At 40.4% G+C, this 19,983-nt stretch overlaps 1 protein-coding gene across 8 annotated transcripts in view; it reads right to left on the bottom strand.

The window, feature by feature from the left end:
- Positions 1-19,983, bottom strand: part of mical2a (microtubule associated monooxygenase, calponin and LIM domain containing 2a) — an 82,898-nt gene that overhangs the window by 58,387 nt on the left and 4,528 nt on the right. For all 8 annotated transcript variants that reach the window (XM_085378356.1, XM_085378203.1, XM_085378128.1 and 5 more), the window contains exons 2-7: positions 12,418-12,786; positions 6,289-6,496; positions 4,790-4,897; positions 3,562-3,663; positions 2,080-2,235; positions 403-503 (exon numbers count right to left, since the gene is read on the bottom strand). In XM_085378356.1, coding sequence (XP_085234482.1) covers positions 403-503; positions 2,080-2,235; positions 3,562-3,663; positions 4,790-4,897; positions 6,289-6,496; positions 12,418-12,678 — 936 coding nt within the window. In that variant the 5' untranslated portion in view covers positions 12,679-12,786. The remainder of the gene's footprint in view (positions 1-402; positions 504-2,079; positions 2,236-3,561; positions 3,664-4,789; positions 4,898-6,288; positions 6,497-12,417; positions 12,787-19,983) is intronic.

Genomic DNA, 19,983 nt, shown 5'->3' with positions numbered 1-19,983 from the left:
AAGAAAAGTAAGTAAGAAAAACTGATGAGCACAGATTTATAAATGATAAAATCAAATCGTTCTGAATCGAAATCTCTGAAGCATCAAGTTCTGCCAACATCTGTCTGCATCTGTTAGCGGTTATGGTTCTCCTGAAGCCAGTGCTTAGGGCTAAACAAATTACAATACAATGAATTTAACACATGACCGACACAGTCTTAGAAATAAACAAAAGATTTGACGATTTCAAATTTATTGTATTTTACGATATTAATTCTTGGAATAAGAAACCTGAACTGTAAATTGTCTGTAATATTCTTTATTTTTAAAATATAAGATAAATAACAATAATAATAAAAAAAAAAACCAGACAGCATGAAATAAGATTACAGCAGATCTGTGGAGCTAGTGTATTTTGCTCACGTTGATGACGACTCCCTTGTCCAGCAGGCTTTGTTTCTTGGCAGTCATGACAAAGTAATGTGTGTTGTCCTTGTAGTACACAATGTTCTCCAGATCAATACCTGTGACAAATGACAAGTTTGCGTTACGGCTACAATTCATAAAAATCACCAACAAGCTTTTTCCACAGAGATGAAAGCTTGAACTCGCTTTTGTATGCTGAAAGGGGTTTAAATAAATGGTTTCTTCACACATCAGTGTCTCTTTCTGATGAACAGACTTCTTATTTTTTATTGCTGGAGGCTCAGAATGATCCCAGTGAAAATAATGAAAACAGTCGCTGCACAACATTCTTGATATTTCTTCAGGTATTGAGAACACTGTGCAAAATATCCCTGAAACTTTTAGTGAATTTGAAGATTTTAGATCTGATTTTTGCTGCATTTGGTCTGTAGTGACTTAGTGGTCTCACAGAGAAGTTTAATCTAAACAGCTTGGTTTTCATCTAACAGATAATTGTGGCTGATCCTGTTGGATCCATTATTATGTGTGATATTTAAGACTCATCCACTGTTGAAAAAAAATTGAAATGCAAAAATTGGATGATGTAACATGCATTTTCTTTAATTGCATGTGTTTCATCAAATATTTAACATGCTTTTAAAGTGTCAAACTGTAGCAGTTTGACAACCACCGTTCTCCTGCCAAATCCAGAATCATCCATCTGATTACCAGACAGAGAAGTGGGATTTGCAGCTCCAGAGAACACGTCTCCACTGCTGTCCAGTGGCAGCAGGCTTTACACCACAGCAACCGCCACTCTGCATTGTGTTTGGTAACGTAAGGCTTGGATGCAGCTGCTCAGCCATGAAAACCCATTCCATGAAGCTCTGTAGGCACTGTTCTAGAGGTAATCTGAAGCCCACATGAAGTTTGTAGGTCTGCAGAAAGTCGGTAACCTCTGTTGACCCTACTCTGTGAGTTCATAACTGAGTTGCTGTCGTTCTCAATCACTTCCACTTTGTTACAATACCACTAACAGTTGACTTATATTTAGTAACGAATTCCTCACTAAATTCACTGAATTCACGGAGCTGCAGGTGTAGGTGCTTGATTTTATCCACCTGTGACCATGGAAGTGATCGGAACAGCTGAATTCAATGATTTGGATGTGTGAGTGAAAACTATAACAACACAGTGTAACACCCAGTTTGTAATCTTACTATAATACACTAAATCTCCTTCTGTCTGTTTGCTTGCCCACAGACTCCTCCTACACTATCAGGAGTCGAGCAACCAAAATTGGCACACAGGTACATCTTAGGCGCCTAAGGGCTTTTCTCTATGTCACATATCATGATGTCATCATGTTGCCTAGCAACCATCTACCAACAAAATGACTCATTTGTTGTGTTAATGCACCTATAACACCTTGTGAAAGCATAACATTGTTTTTATTTCACAATCGTAACATCACAAAATCAACACAAAAATTTCAATATGGATGATATGACATCATTACGTTACCTAGCAACTACCCACCAAGGGGATAAAAATCATATACCAAACAACAATAAAGCATTGGTGATACTGGACTCAAGACAATTCAGCATGAGATACTGACTAACTAGGCATTTATTCAAATTTAAGCCTCTGAAATTGCCAGGTTTAATGAGTCTATTTGCACTCCCTTCCCACCTGTCTCTTCTTTGAGGTCAAGAAAGAACTTCTGGTTGAAGATGAAAGCCACTCCACTGATTTCTTCTACTTTGGCCTCTGCGGTGGTGTTCCTGTTGATGAAGTTGGCTGTGATGGCGATTGCCAGTTTACCCCTGAACTCCTTCCTTTTGAAACCTGGGAGAATGGAAAAAATAAAGACGGAAGAGAGAAAGAAATGGGGATGTTAATCTTCACAAGCAAACAAAGGCCTATCATCCTTTCCAGAGGAAATCTAGCAGTAAACCACAACTGCAAGGAAGTCATTTTAGGATAAGAGGCAGCTTGCCAAGGTGATTCTTTTTAGCGACAAGGAAACAAAAAGCTATGTGTTGTAAAAAGCCCGAAGAAGTAAACTGCCAAACGTATCATCAAATTAGCCTTCAGAATCAAAAGTATGTGGCATTCTTTCATTTTATTAACAATGTATTCAAGGTGTAAGAATTCAAGTTCAAAAATAGTTTTAAAAGTATCTTTGTGGAATCTAATTAAATCTTTTAAATACAAAAGTAGCAGAATAGCTCTGCTGATGACTGCCAATGTCAGATCTTTTGAACAGAAATGGACACAGGAAACAAAAAAAATAAAAACATCATGCATTCTTCAGTCCCATAACCAAAATAACTCAAATTAAGGTTCAACATTTTACTGGCAAATCAAACTATTTTCTTTTCCAACCTGTAAATGAAAGACTCCCAACTATGAGTGTGTGAAGGCTACGAGGAAGGGGGGAAATCAAGTGGTTCCATATAACAAAGTGATGTGTGCAATAGTGACGGTACAGAAGTGATGCTCTGAGCATGTGCTGCAGCCTCTCCGCACTGTCACTGTTAAATGTCATCCGTCACTTCACTGCTCGTTTCCAAAACCAGCAACAACAAACGGAGAGCATTTTGCTCTATGTTACCGTAGCTAAGACACAAAAGCAAGCTCACTGCAGGGAAAAATTATTTCCCCCAGGAGTCTTCATAATTGGGGAATGAGCTAAACGTTTTGTTCTGCCCCAGAATGCCCTTTTTAGGAATAAGCATTTGTTGCGATTTGGTCGTTAGATGACAGCATTTTTAAAAGAGAGGAGACGGATGGAGATGGGATGATGGAACCGATCCAGGGGGAAAGCATCAGCTGCTGCGCTGAGCCCCAGCTCTGCTCTATTTATGTACAGAGCTTTGGCTGTTTTGTGTGCAGCCGGTCCCACTGGGAGAGATCAATGGCTCCGTGCAAGTGCAAGTTTGCAAAAGGTGGGTTTCATTTATAGCATTGTAATAACGTGCCTCAAGTTTATTTAAAGTGAGAGCCCAGAAAAAGTCTGGAGGAATGTAAGGGCTGTAAAGTGCACAATAGGTCTGCTATTAAACTATTTTTGAGCAATTTCTTAGTCGCAACAGGTTCATCAGGTCTAAAAGTACAGTACATCCTTGAGGCATCTATACTCTTCATCACTTTTGTTTGCCGTCTTCTCACCTTCCAGGGTATTTCTGCGTCCGTCAGCTCCCACCACCACATCAAACTCAAAGTTAGCCACGGGGTGATCAGCAGGTTGGATTGCAGCCCTCCACCCAACCCCTGAAAGACAGAGTAAAACTGAGAGGGCCGAAAAGCCACATAATATAAATCCTAGGACAACAGCCTTTCATTCCTATTTGAATATTCCACCACAGAACAATAACACATGCCATGGGGAATGTTACATGATAAGAACACCTTTTCTTCCTGGATCGCTCCGCCGCCTGCCATGCTTGTGCAACTCTAAAGTCATCAGCATAGAGTGAACAAAAGGAGAAATAGAGCTTTATGATGAGCAGGAAAGTAAGAGACTCAAAGCATAAGGTCAACTGCATCTGGCCTGCAGACCATCAGCATAATTAAAGTCTGAAGTACTCTTTCAACTTTATTATGACCCATTTTAAGCGTGCAAGTGGGAGCTACAGAAGTGTGAGACCAGCACAGGAACAGCTTGGCAAGTTGTGCAATATCATCATGTGGAAAATGCATTCCATGATGTCAAAGGCACGGCTAAGTCCGTCGCAGCAGAGCACAGAACACAAGTTTGTGTCTAAATTTAGGCCAGGCTCTTCTTGTTATCACTGCATTGATATTACAGCTGGAGGAACAGCACAATAGCATGTTCGCTATTTTCTTCTTCAGAGCTTATAGGGAAATGCAGGATGTGAGGGTCAAGTAGTCATTTACGAAGCAGCGCTCAGTTAATGCCATTAAGTTGGGAAAAAAAAAGGAAAGTGATACTTTTATTCTCACTGCTTTCTAATACATGAAGTCCTCCTGTATCAGATATGCATTTGAGCAAAATAACCGTTGCTGACCTCATCCAAATATGATAGCAAAGTACTTCAATGCCAATGTTTATCTCGTGTTTACCGGTGGCTGTCAAGGAAATTAAATACTGCAGGATGAAAAGTCTTTCGCTGTCTAACCAGCCTTGAATATGAGCCGAAGCTGCAGAGCAGGAGGATTACTACAAATCCTCCAGGAAGCTCCACAGTATAGATCTCTAAAGAAACGTCTTCATTGAGCTTAACACATTGTTAAAAATCTCAACTTCACCTTATTAAAACACCAAGCTGTACAATTTCAGCCTTTTAAATCTCCCCAAATCTTGCGGCTAATAAACAAACTGTCAGCGAGTGAAGACAAACTCGCTGTTAATCTGTTGTTTGGACATGAAACCGACCTTCATTTTCCTGAGGTTCCAACAGGTTGACAAACTCCACATTGATGTGAAACTCCACGGCAACAATCAGGGCAACCTTCAGCAGGATCAACTGCAGCTGCTGAATGCCTGCAAGACAGATTCAGATTAATGTTTGGACACAGATGTAAGCCTGCCAGTTTTTACACCATCTTGAGAGGAAACAGCTCATTGTTTGAAAATTTGAAAGCTTTATACAAAAGGAACGTTGAGATCATGGATTGCTTCTTTTGTACAAATTAGTTTTATACAAATGATTAAAATTAAAGATGCACCGACTGACTGACCAGCGACCACCGGCCAATCAGACTCACGTGTCCCTTTTATGCATGCACAACACACATGCAGTGGTGAGGAAAACACCCAAAGTAAACTGCGAGGTGACCACAGACTCTTACAGACTCTTGAATCACCCTCACCCGGCTGAACACGGACATTTTAAAAAAAGAGAACAAAGGGAAAGCTCAGAGCAAGCCACGAGCTAGCAGCCTCGGTATGAACAAAGAACCAAAGCAGTTATGAGGAAGATTTATGGAGACAAGTGAAACTAGAAACTAATATAATTACCCAACATTAGTTTTATTACATAAATCTGCTGCACCTGCTTTTATTCAGTAAGGTAAAATATATTAGCTAAAGGTGGGTGTACAGCAGCTAATTTTCAGTTAATTATCCGTATATATAAAAAATTTATTTAACTGAACTAAATTGAGTTGAAAAACCTAAACCCTGAAGCACAAAAGGTTATTTTTTTGTCCTTTTTTTCCCAAATACTGCAGTTTCTGTGCTTATCTTTCTAGAAAATGAACAGACTGTTACTGCTGCTTTCAGTACAACTGAATGAGCTGAATCAAAACATTTAGTGCCCAGTGGACAGAAAAGGTAAAAAAGATGAGCCCTCAACGACACACATTTAAAAAGGTTCTATCTGTCCAACAGCCCAACAGGTCTTTTTTGTCACTTTGTTTTTATTTGTTTTGCCAAACTTATCAGAGATGCAGGCTTTTAAACTGAGCTCAGGTAACAACCCAGGTGGTTCCTCTACTTTATAGTCCAAATGATGCAATTTCCATGTTTTCCAAAAAGAATTGTAAATTTTGATTCATCTGACAACAGATCAGTTTTTTAGTCCTTAAATGAGCTTTGGCTCAGAGAAGCCTGTCTGGATCATGTTCACACGGCTTCTTCTTTGCATGATTCCTGAAAGTGTTCCTGAACCCATGCAGTGATTTCCATGACAGAATCCTGCCTGTTTTCTAATGCGCTGCCACCTGAGGACCTGAAGATCACAGGCATACTAGTTTTCACAGGCATCCAGTACCCTTGTGCACAGAAATTTCTCCAGACTCTTGGTAATATTATGTATGTACAGCACCTTAATGTCAAATTTTTTGCAGCATAAAGCACTTTAAGGTTGGAGTTAATAATTTGTGACAACAGGTCAAAGAAAAGCAAAGGCCGGTGTAGTTTCAGATACTCACTGATGTGGTCGATGGCTCCGGCACAGAATTTTCCATAGAACTTTTTGGCCCCCAGTCCCCGCAGGTCATGAATGGTATAGGGCCAAAGATGGAGCACGTTGTTCCTGGAAAAAGAGTCCCTCTTTTCAATCACCACCACTTTAGCACCCAGTAGGGCAAGTTCAATGGCAGTCCGCAGGCCGCAGGGACCTCCTCCGATGATGAGGCACTAAATAAGAGGGAATGACAAATTGACCTCATTAGCAACACAAGGAACCAAGCAAAAATCTCAGTCTTTGTACAATATTAATAGCAGAAGGCTGAGAGTTTTCCTGCAGAGTCCCAGATGAAAAATAGTTCACAGCCAACTTGTTTATAACATGCCTAGAAGCATTATGACATCTGCATAGATCACGATAGAGAGTACCATTTCACTGCACCACTGGACCATTTAGAGGCTGAGTGTCTTACTTAAAGACCCTAAAGGAAGACTGGCATTGACTCAGAGAATTATTGTGTCTTAGGATAACTTCCCCAGACCACCCGGTGTGCGTGAGGATTGTTAATAAAACACATTAAACGTGAGAGAGACAGATTACGGGTGCCCAAAGTGGTGCATTTGTCAGGAACTTCCCAAAAATGGATATTTGCGAACAACTTCCACCCACCTAAACCAACCTTTGCATATCTATCTCGTTATTCACGCACCAGCCTCTCCCAAAAATGCATGAAGTCAGTTCACTGAGGCTACTGCGTGTGTCTGAGAATGTGCGGTTCAAACATGACATCATTCCTTGAGTGATAGATGAAAGAAGTGACGCATGTGTGCTGGCAAACTCTCCTTTCCTTATGAGCACATTAAGAGGCTTTACAGAGGCAAGCTCCGACTCCTGCTGGGTGCAACAAGGCGGACTGTCTCCTGTCTCAATAGCCTCACCACATTTTAAATGCTGAAAATATCTTTTCTTTCACTTTTCTTGGAAGGTTTGCCACTTATCCAACACAAAGATCTATAGCAGCTCACTCCCTGCCATCCTGAGTCTCCAACAACTACACAACCAGAAAGAGTGAGGAGGGTTAATATGTATCAGCTCTGTGAGACAATCCGACATCATGACCTAATCGACTTCTTTCCCTGCGCCAAAAACAAGCAGCTGGGTTTTCATCACTCAGCACTGTCTCTCGCATTGAGCAGCTGAGCACCAGGTGTGATGAAGAACACAATGTTGAACCATGAGTTGCCCGAGGTTATAAAAATGAGGTATTCTCAGGTGTGGAGCACAAACAGGTGGTGGAAGCATTGCCTGGACAAGCCTACTGGCAAGGTTTGTTTTCCTCAACAAAGAGGAAGTTAAGCGAACCAGCTATTTTCACAGCCAGACCGAAATCGAGGATGCTAAAAAAAAAAAAGAAGTAAAAATTAAAATAAAAAAACCAAAAAAAACCCCACGATGTCGCAGCAGAGCAGCGCTAAATCGGTTTGTTCAGATGTGTCGTCACAGTGTGTCCAATTTTCCTAAACTCACATCACCGCTTTGATCTCTCCAGCAATAATTAGCAAAGATGTCCCCTTTGTTTGACCACTTTTCCATTCGCTCATATATTTTTCCAGATATGAGGTTTTTCCTGAGGGCCAGCTCCACATCTGCCGAGTCAGGACAAACGCTTCCTTTCAGCTGCCCACCTGTGACCTCATTCTCATCCCAGCCCTGACATCTGTCTCCTGCCTTATCACCGAGCCCAGTTAGTCTGGTGATAAACTCACAGTTTGGTGTGAACGCACAGCATAGCCAAGAGGCCTCTGCTCTGTCATCGGGAGAGAATCAGGAGGTTATTTATTCATCTTCACATTATATTGTCAACTCATTTTTATAGGATCAAAACAGTAGAAAATAGCAATCAGAGCAAAAGTTAGTGTTTTCATTTTGTGCATTTTGCAAAACTCAATTCACGTCATCATCATATTTAACCTCCAGAGACTTGACCTCTCATTTGGTATTTTTTTCATTTCTATCTGCGATTGTTTGGAACTGATAAGTAAAAACTAAGAATTTCTTTTATACACAAAGTATTATGTCCTCATATGGGGACAATAGGCTTATTTTACAGCATAACACAATAAAGTCACTATTGTTTACAAAGCCTCAAACACTTTATTGAGCAGTACAAAAGACGAGGTGCCAAAAAGGCTAATCTTGATATATGAGGATACAGGACTGAGGAGGTTAAGGAAACAGAGCAAACATTTACATTTCTAAGATAAAGCAACTTCCAGCTGCTCCATCACTCACAGTGGCTCACCACAACAGATAGTGACAAATGTTTGACTTGACAGATTTTTTTTTTTCTTTTTAATGCAACCCCAAAGGGATCTGTGTCTCCTCCTGGGGATCTTTCACTCCTTAGGCAAATCTGTAACCCACTACACTACGGAGCCACCAGCATTTTGAGACATCTGCATCATCAGTGCAAGTTCTTTTCCCCAAACCCTTGAAAATTGCACAATACATTTTAACTAATAATTCTTGAGCTATAAGTTGCAAAAAAACAAAAACAAAAGCCAAATATATAAAAAATTATAGAAACGAAAACTCAAAAATAAAACTGATTTTTTTTATTTGTCAGTTAAAACGGGAAAAAAACATAATTTTTTGGCAATTATCTCATAGTTTAGTTTTTATAGGGTTAAAACCAGCCACACAATTTTTGCATATTGAAATGAATGATCTCTTAAGGTAAACCCACACAAACAAACCCTGGACCGTTACGCTGCATTACCGCTCTTACTGGTAAGGCTGTTTGGTCTGACCACAACATGCCAAAAGATTTACAGTTGCTCCTTTTATTAGGGGAAAAGCAGATTAGCGACAGTCACCTGAAGATAATACAGGCACGCGTTGGAGTTTTGGACCTCTAGCAGCATTTTAGATTTTGTGACTTTTTAGTGTCACAGTCACAGAGGAATTTTGTATTGCTGTTGTCCATCTGACCATCCCTTTATTGGGAGCATGATTTCTAACAAACAAGATTGAAGGCTTTTGTTTGTTTGTTTTAAATGTGGCACAAACATTTACTTAGACTCGAGCATTAACTAATTTGATTTTGTTGGTCAAAATTTATGGTCAATTTGACCTCTCAAAGTGCAATAATTCCCATGCTCATGACAAAATACCACACTAATGCATACAGGTAATAACATAAAACAAGGAAGCATAAAGGGAGATGATTATAAAGTGCAATTTGACTGTTTGAAGCAGACATACAAAAGGGAGGCGGTGACTCTGGTTTTGTTTATTTTCCTGCGTGCGCTCACAGACAATGCAAAACTCATGTAAAAGAAACATGTAAAGGTTTCCAGGTGATTTCTCTGATGTGCAGGTGATGCTAATGCGCTGGCAGAGTCATGCAGGCTCATGTATACGCACAATGCAGTTTGGAACGTAAAACTGGAACTGAAGAGAAGCTACAAGAAAAACTCCTATATGTGTTTAAATCAGGTGTAATTATAAAAAAAGATCTGTGAGGTGCACTGAAAATGTCTTTGTCTATATTAGGGTGTCAAACTTGAGGCCCGGGGGCCCGAATTGGCCTGCCGAAGACTACAATCTGGCCCACTGGACAGCATTGGAAAATGTGAAGAAGGGCATGAATTTTGGACTTTTAACAGTATTTTCATAGGTTGTACAGCTTTTCCTGCTGATAACAACCTCCTGCACAGCCATTCATACTGCACCAAAGTAGTTAAGTAACAGATAAACAATTGCTTTGGTCTACAACTACATTGATTCGACAGTTTAAAATACGATGAGCTACCAGAACTTCTTACCCTTTATGTCAGGCTGACATATTTCATTTACCACAGCTGGATTTCTTTAGCATGTAGATAAACTGAGTCATAAAGTTGAAACTGCACTTCTTTTTCTTATATTGAGATATCACAAGGATTAAATGTGTACTTAAATTTCTTGACAATGACAGAAAACGGAGTTTTGCTGATCTGGCCAACTTAAGATCACAGTGAGCCATATGCAGCCCACGATGTAAAATGACTTTGACATCACTCGTCTTTTTTATGAAAAGATTCATTCTGTTGTAGGCAGTAAAACTTCACGAAAAAGACACAAGCTACAGCCACATGTCACCTCAGCCAGCTGTGTCCGGTAATAAAACCCAGATGACATTACATCCTTTTAAAAAAAGTTACTGCTACAGCAGCAATAAGAAGACGAAGAGGTGCTGAGTGATATCACATCTGTCAGTGTTAAAGAGCTGCGCTGTCATAAAAATGACTCGTTACCTCGCGGTTCTCAGAGGAGACGCTTTTAATCACGTAACGGCAGACCGCCTGGCCATGAGTAATTAAAACATTGTGCAAGTGTACCTGGCTCATTAAATCTCTGGCATTTGCACAATCACAAATTCACTACGCACCACTCACTGGCTAAGCGTCTACATTTTATAACACAACTCTGTGGATTGTCAGAATTAACAGCTTTGGCTCAGAAGTTTAAGGGTCACACTTTCTTCAAAAAATATTTTTTCCTTCTTATTACCTGTTTGGGCGCCGGCTTAAATCAGGCAGAACGAGTAAAACCGGGCTCACATTTTAAAAACACATTTTCAATAATAACGCGGGCCTGGCTCCAACCCTTTGAGACGAGCCCAATTTTAGTAACGCTGGGGCCAAATAATCACAGTTGCTGACTGATGCTGTCTGCTTCTCTGGGCAATAAAACAAGCTCTCTCAATCTGAGCGCTGCTGATGGCTGCAAGGTAATCACACTCCTCTGGGTTTTTCTACTTTCCGTCATCACCTTTACTGCCCCCACGCCCGCATACACAGGATACTGTACACACACCCTTTTTTATGGCTCTTTTGTCCCTTTTGCAAGTTGTTTTTCATCATGCACTTCAAGACTACCCCCTGAATAGCGCTCTTATTGCACATTTAATCTGCTGTCTGAATAGGACTGAATCTTTACACGACAGTCAAAAAAAAGCAACACACAGCTGTCTTCTTGGTTTCCCCCTTGTCTTTAATAGTAATAAAATGCAAATGCATGCAATTTATATTTTTTTCTGCTGGCTGATCTGTCTTTGTGAAAATTTCAGGATGTATTTATTCCAGTTTTGTCATATAACACCTGTCTGCAGCAGAAAACATTTCCTGCCCCGTCTGTTGAGAGCTGTTAAAGGAGTGAAAGAGTAACTGTCTGGGCAAGTAGAGGTTAAAATAAAGACTACTTGAGCTATAGCACTCTGTAGAGCACTTTAGCAGGGTCTCAGTGAGACTGCCCCTGAACTGAGGTACAATTAAAAAGGAGTCATGTGAGACGAAACCATAAAGATACTTCCTAAATCATAAAACATCAACTTTAATGATGCATGAACCAAGCTTTGTGATCATTTTTAGACTTTCAGGCCAATCAACACATTGTTAGCTTTCTGCGCATACCGAGAATAAACTGAAAGATACATGCTTGAGATAGAAACCCCATCAGACTAAACATTTTCCCAGCTTTACTGTTTTTAACCACTTTTAACTTTTAACTAGCTTTATTTCAGCCACTAAACTCAAAAGTGAAGCTTAGAGTCAAAATATGAGAGCTGGCTGCTGAAAGGTTTTGTCAAGCAAATGAAAAACGGTGTGAAAAAGATGACGTCTATCGTTGTTTCTTCTATAAAAAACCCCAACAAAACAGCTGCTGTCATGCAGTAGACTCTGCAGTCTGGGGTAAAGGATCCTCGAAACCACTAACAAGGAGACTTTTTAAAAATAGCAACATGGCCGCAGAAACAACACATCAACAGAACTGTCCTAAACCAGATTAGAAACGCCTCTTGTCCTTCTGAAGCTAGAGAATACATTGTTTTTAACTGATTTTTCTGGTTTTAAATAGATGTGATAGAGACAAGAACAGGAAATTTGGGGGAAAAGACCAGGGGAATGAACTGCAGCATAGGCGGGGCCCTCTGGGAATGTTATGAACACTAATCGCTCAGCCATCAGGTCACTCCAGGAAATAATCAAAGAATTTATGGGGCTGTGGAGAGCAGTTGATAAATATAAACAGAATATATCATGTCAACACCTCATATGACTTTTTTGCAGTATGTACAGTAGATGCACAAAGATGTAATCAAACCAACCTTAGTGCCCGCACAGGCTTGGCCTTTTCTGTACTCCTTATGGGACATCCTCTTGTCGAGCTTACTCCAAAGCGCTTTTGCTTTCCAGGAAGTAACCTTTGCCTTCAGACTGTTGTAGAAGGTGCTGTGCTCTGCGGGGTCGAGGTTCTGGCATCTGCAGAGGACGTTAAAGGCCTGAAGGGCTCCTTTGCAGGTCGAGGCCTGGATGAAGTTCTCAAACAGCTTCCCTACATTGTCCCTCTCCTCCTCTGTCTCTCCCATCTTCCCAGCTGCAGTAGATGGTCTGGTGTACGGAGGCGCCTGCTTAGTTCAGCGGTCTCTGCCAGATGTGGCTACACCCTCAGCTTGGCCCGCACCATCATGCCCCGTCTGAGGAGGCAAGACACATAAGAGCCTGACGTCATCTTATGGCAAAGAGTCTCTCATAGGTTGCTTTAGGCAAATGACGTTTTTCCCTGTTCTGTTATTAGAATGACTAAACTAAGCATTTTCCTTATGTTACATCGAGCTCTTTTAAGGGTTTGTAAACTAAAACGCTGAAGTATTTTAAGGTAGGTTGACAACACAGCTGGATTCTATCTACTGCATGACTCCGGCTTACCATAACGAATTGCTTTAAATTACAGGACAGTCAGTGCCACTCCACACTAAGTCAACAGGCATTTTGAAACACAGTAAGCTTACACCCACATCAACAAGATAAAATTTCAAGCACACAGGAGGATTTGAGACAAACACTAGAGAGAAAACCGAGCACAGAAGTAGAATGAGCCAGTCTGTCAACATCGGGCAGCTGTTGGAGCATATTTACTACTCGTGCTTTATAGAGGCATAACCATGGGAGCCTGTAAATTGAGGTCTCTGTGGTTTTGTGTAGTACGTCCTGGTACAACAAAGAGTCAAACTTTTCAGCAGCTTCAAGTGTGTTTGACAGCTTTGCAATAAAGAAAAGTTTCAATTTTACACAAGAACATCGGCATGAAAATAATGTAACATGCAACTAAAACTGTAGCATGTTTTTGACTGGGATTCATTTTGATACAAGAAAAAAGAAAACATTTCCATCATAGCCAGTTTTAAATTGAGTAACTAGCATTTATATATCAAACACCAATGAAGCCCATCATGGGCTCCATTCCCTAAAATAATAACACAATAAAGTGAAGGTGCAGCGATTTGTTAAAACATGTCAACATAAATGTAGCATATCAGGTGCGAAACGGAGTTTAAAGAATTGTAACAATCTGGATTATTTGGTGTGACGATCTTTAGATGGCTGCCGTTCCCTAAGACTGGTTCTGCCAGAGTCTTCTTCCTTGTTACTCATGGTTGTTGGGGGCATCTCTGCAGTGTTGTAGGGTCTAAACCTTACATTATGAAGCACCTTGAGCCAACTGTTGTTGCGATTTGGCATTATATATTTGTTCTGTCTGATGATCCCACACTGCTTCAGTAATGTTGGGGTCCGGGTTGTGGGGAGGCCAATCCATGACTGATAGAAAAACACACAATGGAACACTATTTGGGTTTGCCTTTACTGTATTGGCACTGTTTTTGGGATCCACCTTTGCCAATCAGTTACTTTCCCAATGTTACTGCATGGTGGATCAACATCTGATGGTGTGTTCGTAATTCCATCAATTTTGACAAGATTCCCATCACCACTGGCTGAAATCCAGCCACAAACATGACAGAGCATCCATCAGGTGTTACAGATGGCTGTGAACACTCACTGTTGGACCTCTTGCCTGACCTCCCATCTGATCAGACTTTTTCCCTATTTCTTTAGGGCATGACTTTCAAATACAGTTCATCTGCTGTGGATAGTTTTTAGGCCTGTCACTTCTTCTTTTATCCTCCATTTTTCCAGTTTCCTCGAAAACTATGAAAGCCTGGAGAACTATTGTTCAAAGCTGCTTAAAAAATAATAAAACAAAGTCTGGTTCCTTGGAAACAAATTATAGAGAAATGAGGGCGGCTCAAGACTTTTGCATATCACTTTATTTATCTTGCGGTATTTTTCGCTCCACTAAAAAACCAGACAGTGTTTTTGGAAGGAAGAAAGAGGTCCTTGAAATTCACTGTAAGGAAACGTTAGACTAACATAGGCTGATAGATGTGATTAGGTATGCACGCTTTATAGCCCACCTTGTACTCAGATATTTGTATTCATTATGCGCCTGCGTGTGAAAGCGATTGTTAATAACACATGCTTGTGTCATCGCAGAGCTGAACTGACAGAACAAAAAAAACCTTCACTTCTCTCTTTCTTCCAAACAACCATCAAGCATTTTGAAAACCACGCCACAAAAGTCTGTGCCAGGGGTTCAACATCAAAGCGAAATGTGAAAAATGTCTGCATTAAGCATGTGTGGGCTAACTTGGGTGGAGACCACAGCTTCCGTGAGTTTTGGGCGAAGTCTGCCTTTGGTATTTTAATGTCTAATGGAGGGACATAGGCATGGTTTGAAAAGAGGTCAGTCTACAAGTGCAAGACTTGGCCAGAGCTAAAGAATAACACAGTCTTACTATCAAATCCACGGGCCCACGGGCCTACATGAGCGCGACTGTCGTAGGGAGCTTAAGTCAGAAACGAAATTAAAAGAATAAATAAAAAACAACAACAAGCAACCAGTGAAATTTACTCACATTCAACGACCATTGAACCCTGGGTCAGGACAGTTTGGATTGTGTTTTGAATGTGGTGAGATTTTGAATGTTGCTACCACAGCAACAACAGTGTCCCCAGGCTAAAATTAACATATTCATTTGCAAAAGATCCTGTTTGGCCCTGTGTTTGCATCCTGTTTTGCTGCTCCTGTCGGTGTGGCTTTACACTTTAGAAACCGGCTGGGAAAGGGAACATTGTCAAACCAATTGAAAAGACGTATACCATTGTGTGTGCTTCAAAAAGCTCCTGTCCTGTCAGTAAATCTCATAGACCTCTGAGGCCTTCACAGCAAACATCCAGCCTCACTCAGTGAGCTGGCATTCCTTTGCCACGTGGCTAGAAGAGCCCTGAACTGCTCCATCAGCATGAGTTCAACACTCACACTGCTAGCCCTCTGGCTTCACCAGCCACAACTCGCAGGACCACCTCCACAGATTTTTGGGAAATCTACTCTTAATTGTCAACAACTGACAAGCAAGAACTACGATGAGCGTGATTAATGATACACAAGCTTTAATCCTACATGCATGGCAGGAAACTGTGATTGGAATATTGTTGTATATTCATGGGGTTTTTTAAGCTTTTGTAATGTCTTCCATTGCCTGTATTTAGTCATTTTCTTTGACATTTGCATTATAATAATCTTTTGGGCTGCTAAGTTATACCACAAAATGAACAAAAGAAATTTCCATTGTCATCACTATTGTCTGTTGCTGTATTTTCTCTATGCAATGACATCATTTTACTCTAAACTTTGGTGAGTGTTCAATAAGCTCTCATGCCCTTGGTGGACGGCTCAGTCAAAGAGATGTTTACTGCATTTATGTATTCACATTACAGTCTAAGCAAAGTGGTAAAACAGGCACCCTTATTGGAAACATCTGCTATAGGAGCCTGCGAGGACTATTGAAAAGGTACCACTTACTGTCTTCAGAGCCAAGTCGATGCTCAACACTCTAACTGCACTGTCTCTGGCAGAGTCCTATGACTTCACCATCCCTGCCTGACAGAATGGAAAGTCACTTGTGGGCCGACACAGTGAATCCGCAAAGCAGCTGTAAAAAATATAACTAATGACAGATGAAGCAGGCTGAACGCACATGCACACACGCCATACACGTCTTATGTCTAACCATATAATGCTTAATAGGATTGGAGATTTTGATTGCATGTAGGTTTAAGTTTCCTGTGTGTTTAGAAAGGAGTATAATTAAGTGAAACTACCTTAGTCCTGAGAAGATCAAGGGAAGTGATTAATTGTAAAAAGGCTGGTTTTTATATAGAAATAGCTTTGGTTTGTTTGTTTTAATTATCAATCCAGGAAGTACTAATATCTGATAAATTTTCAGTGATGTCACAGTACTTTGTGCAATCATTTTGTTGTAAAAAAAAAAAGAAAGAAAAGAAACAAAACTCCTGAACAACAAATGCTTGTTTGGAACAGTGGCCAAGAGAAAGGCTCTTTTCCTCTTAAAAAAGAACTTGTAAGCACAGCTTAGGTTTGCAAAGTCGCATCTGAACAAACCACAAGACTTCTGGATGAATCTCCTTTGGTGAGACAAGACCAAAGTGAAGATGTTTGACCATAATTCCCAGCACCACATCTGGGAAAAACCAAACACAGCATATCAGCACAAACACCTCATACCAACTGTCAGCCAAAGTGGTGGAGGGGTGATGATTTAGGCTTTTTTTTTTTTGTTTTTTTGCAGCCACAGGACCTTAGAGTTATTGAGCCCACCCTGACCTCCTCTATATAACAACTTGTTCGAGAATCAAATGTAAGACTAACAGTAAGCTTGGCCTAAACTAGGTCATGCAAGAGGACAATGATCCCAAGCACACGGCTCTCATGTTGGGTCACTGGAGCAGGTAGCTCTCCAAATTTGATTTGGAAGATTCTTGTAAAGAAAAGTGGGACAAAATTCCTCCACAACAAATTGACAGAATGACACAATCCTACAGAAAACAATTACTTTAGGTTCTTGATGCTAAATGTGGTTTTTCAAGCTACTGAATCATGCGATGTACTTTGTTTTTCACAGTACTGTGAGAACATTTTATCTCATTCCTGCGTACGGATGAGCATGCAACTGAGTGTCCTACATATAAAATGAAAGCACTGACGTGTCTTTGAGAGACACCGCCAGGTATCAGTTTTCAGTATGATAAAGGAGGAATCTTAGGAATGTGAAAGTGTACCTGCAACACCTACACAACAAAAATCTTTAAATCTTTATGTCCTCCTACACTACTCTATAAGATATATACTTTCTTTGTCTGTGGCCCTCAGGAACATGTTAATTTGTTACTAGCAAAGCCAGAAATCATTTTTTAAAAAGAGGCATAAACAAAATATTTTGTACCCTATGTAGTATGGCCTTTGTATACTTGTGTATCTGGAAAAGGAAAAATGGCACCAAAGAGGGGGGGAAAAAGCAACAACGATTCATTTACTTGTGACTTTATGGTGTCAGTCTGTTTGTTTTTTCCTTATTATTCAGTTGAATCAATTTTTTCTCTAAATTTTCATAGATATGGCATTCACACTGGCCACTATTTTCCCTACTGGCAACCCTTTTTCTTTACTTTAAGTCAGTTGACTTCTGTTTGCTTTGGCTTCATTGATTTGATGAGTCTGCTTAGTTGAACTGGCAGTTTAAATGATCTGCATGTTGATGTTATAGACTTTGGGTGGATGTGTATATACCACATGAGGTAAATGAACAAAGAAGGAAAGGAAAACAAACGTTCAAAACCACCATGAGAAAACTACAAGGCTTCAAACATAAATCCTTTCAACTAAACAAAAATGTGAATACAAAACTAATAATAATGTTGCGCAAAATAAGTAAATAAATAAAAACACTTTAACCCATGACTATGCCATGCCATTTTGGCTCTTTCATCTATCTTTACGTGACATCCCCTGGTGACTAATAGGCGAGCAGGATTTTCTTTCCTGTGTTGCTGTTTAGGCTCACATCGGTGTGATGTTTAATGGCCCGCAGTGAGGAATTAATAACTTCCCTCAAATGACTTAAAGCAAAATAAACAAGGCCATTTTGAAAATGTAAGGCGTGAAAGTAAACACTTGTCAGAAAAATCACTACTCAAGTAAAGTACAGAGACATAAAAATTCTACTTAAGCACAGTAATGAAGTATTTGTACTTCGTTACTTCCCACCTCTGCCTAGTGGTGGCTGAGGTTTGCAGTATCAGTTTCTCAATGAAGAGACCTCCACTCAGATAAAAAACAAACAAACATGTGCACACTAAGGATGTTCCTGTCAATTAATTTCATAGTCGACTAAACGAAGGGGGGGAAAAGTAGACTAACTAGCTAGTCTAAGACTAAGAAACACTCAATTATGATGTTAAATTCGAAAACTATTTAATGGACTATGTCAAAAATTGATAAGAAAACAATTTTAAACCATTTCAAATTCAAATTCAAATTTTATTTGAATTTTATTTTATGACATTTTTGGTGTTCATATCGCACTTTTAGACTCTATAAAAGCAAACATAGACCCAGAACCATGGACTGAACTACCAAGCTTCTGGTAGATCTAGCTCTACGTCATGACCAGAAAATGACATCAGTGCTCCCACCAAAAAAGTCATCAAGGAGGTTTGATTCACAGTCAAATATTCCAACTTCCACTTTAAGAAGAAGAAGAAGAAAGTGTACTTTATTGGTCCCCGTGGGGAAAATCCCTCTCTGCATTTAACCCATTCACTCAGTGAAGCAGTGGGCAGCCATTGGGCGCCCGGGGAGCAGTGTGTGGGGACGGTACCTTGCTCAGGGGTACCTCAGGGTAGCTGTTCAGGGGAATCGAACCCCCGACCTTCCGATCATGGGGCCGCCACTCTACCTACTGAGCTATCCCTGCCCAGCGAGCGTGCAGTGAGTAACATTTAGCCTATCACAATCTGTGATTAGTGGTCATAAGTGGACGGATATCCTCTGAACATGTGCAACAGTATTAGCTCATTAGCTCATAAGCCTTTTTTCTTTTTACATGTAAAATTATTAACGGGAACAGTAACCTATTAAGATACATTAGATAACTTGATGGTTGAGAGAAAGACAGGATCTCCAAAAGGCAAACATCAGCCAATAATAACAGTGAACTGATACATCGTTCCGACTCTAGTGCAGACTGTTTGGAGGTCAAAGAGCGAGCTATATCTGGGTATTAGCTACACAGGCAAAGCTTGTTAAAAAGATCAATTCAGTGGCAGATTCCACGGAAGTCTGACAGCAAATAAGTACAGAATATCAACATTTTTATCTCTAAGAGATACTCTTAACTCACTGAGTGTAAGACAATCAGTGATTGAACAACACCATGTGAAAACGGTTGTGCTTTAAACCTAAAGGCAATAAATACAATGTAAGAAACTGGATCAAGTGTCAATGCACTGTCTTCATTTGTTTCTGCAGAGCACGGAGCTTCTGGCTATCAGGATACAATAGGAAGCTGACAACACAAGGAAAACATTGGGAGTGCTGGGAAATGCACATACTGTAGTGCCGTCAGCCAGCAACAGTAATTACAGACTGGATTGAAGAAAACCAGGAAGGAACCCTCTGTAGACCTGATAAGCAGGCAGCTTGCCTCTGAAAACATTGCACTCATGTGGACTTCAGCCTGTGGGCTCTGCCCTCCACCAGGCCCCAAAGCTCCACAGTATTATCTCAGCTCTCAGAAATCTGGCTGCGTGTTCAGGCAGCATTGCAAAAACAAAGGAAGATTTGTCATGAGATAGGTAGAAAGACTGACAGATCACAGTATACATCAGTCAACTTCAGAGGGGGAAAGGTCTAAATTCACTCAAACGGGAGCAGACTTGTGAAGCTTCGGGGCTGCTTTTTGGAGGCCCATTTG

The sequence above is a fragment of the Diplotaxodon limnothrissa genome, linkage group LG1, assembly GCF_057381915.1.
Source record: "Diplotaxodon limnothrissa isolate DT_005_m linkage group LG1, D_limnothrissa_male_GT1.1, whole genome shotgun sequence".
In the NCBI taxonomy this organism is placed as follows: domain Eukaryota; kingdom Metazoa; phylum Chordata; class Actinopteri; order Cichliformes; family Cichlidae; genus Diplotaxodon; species Diplotaxodon limnothrissa.
The sequence above is the reverse complement of the archived record's forward strand: the minus strand, read 5'-3'. Positions and strand labels throughout refer to the sequence as shown.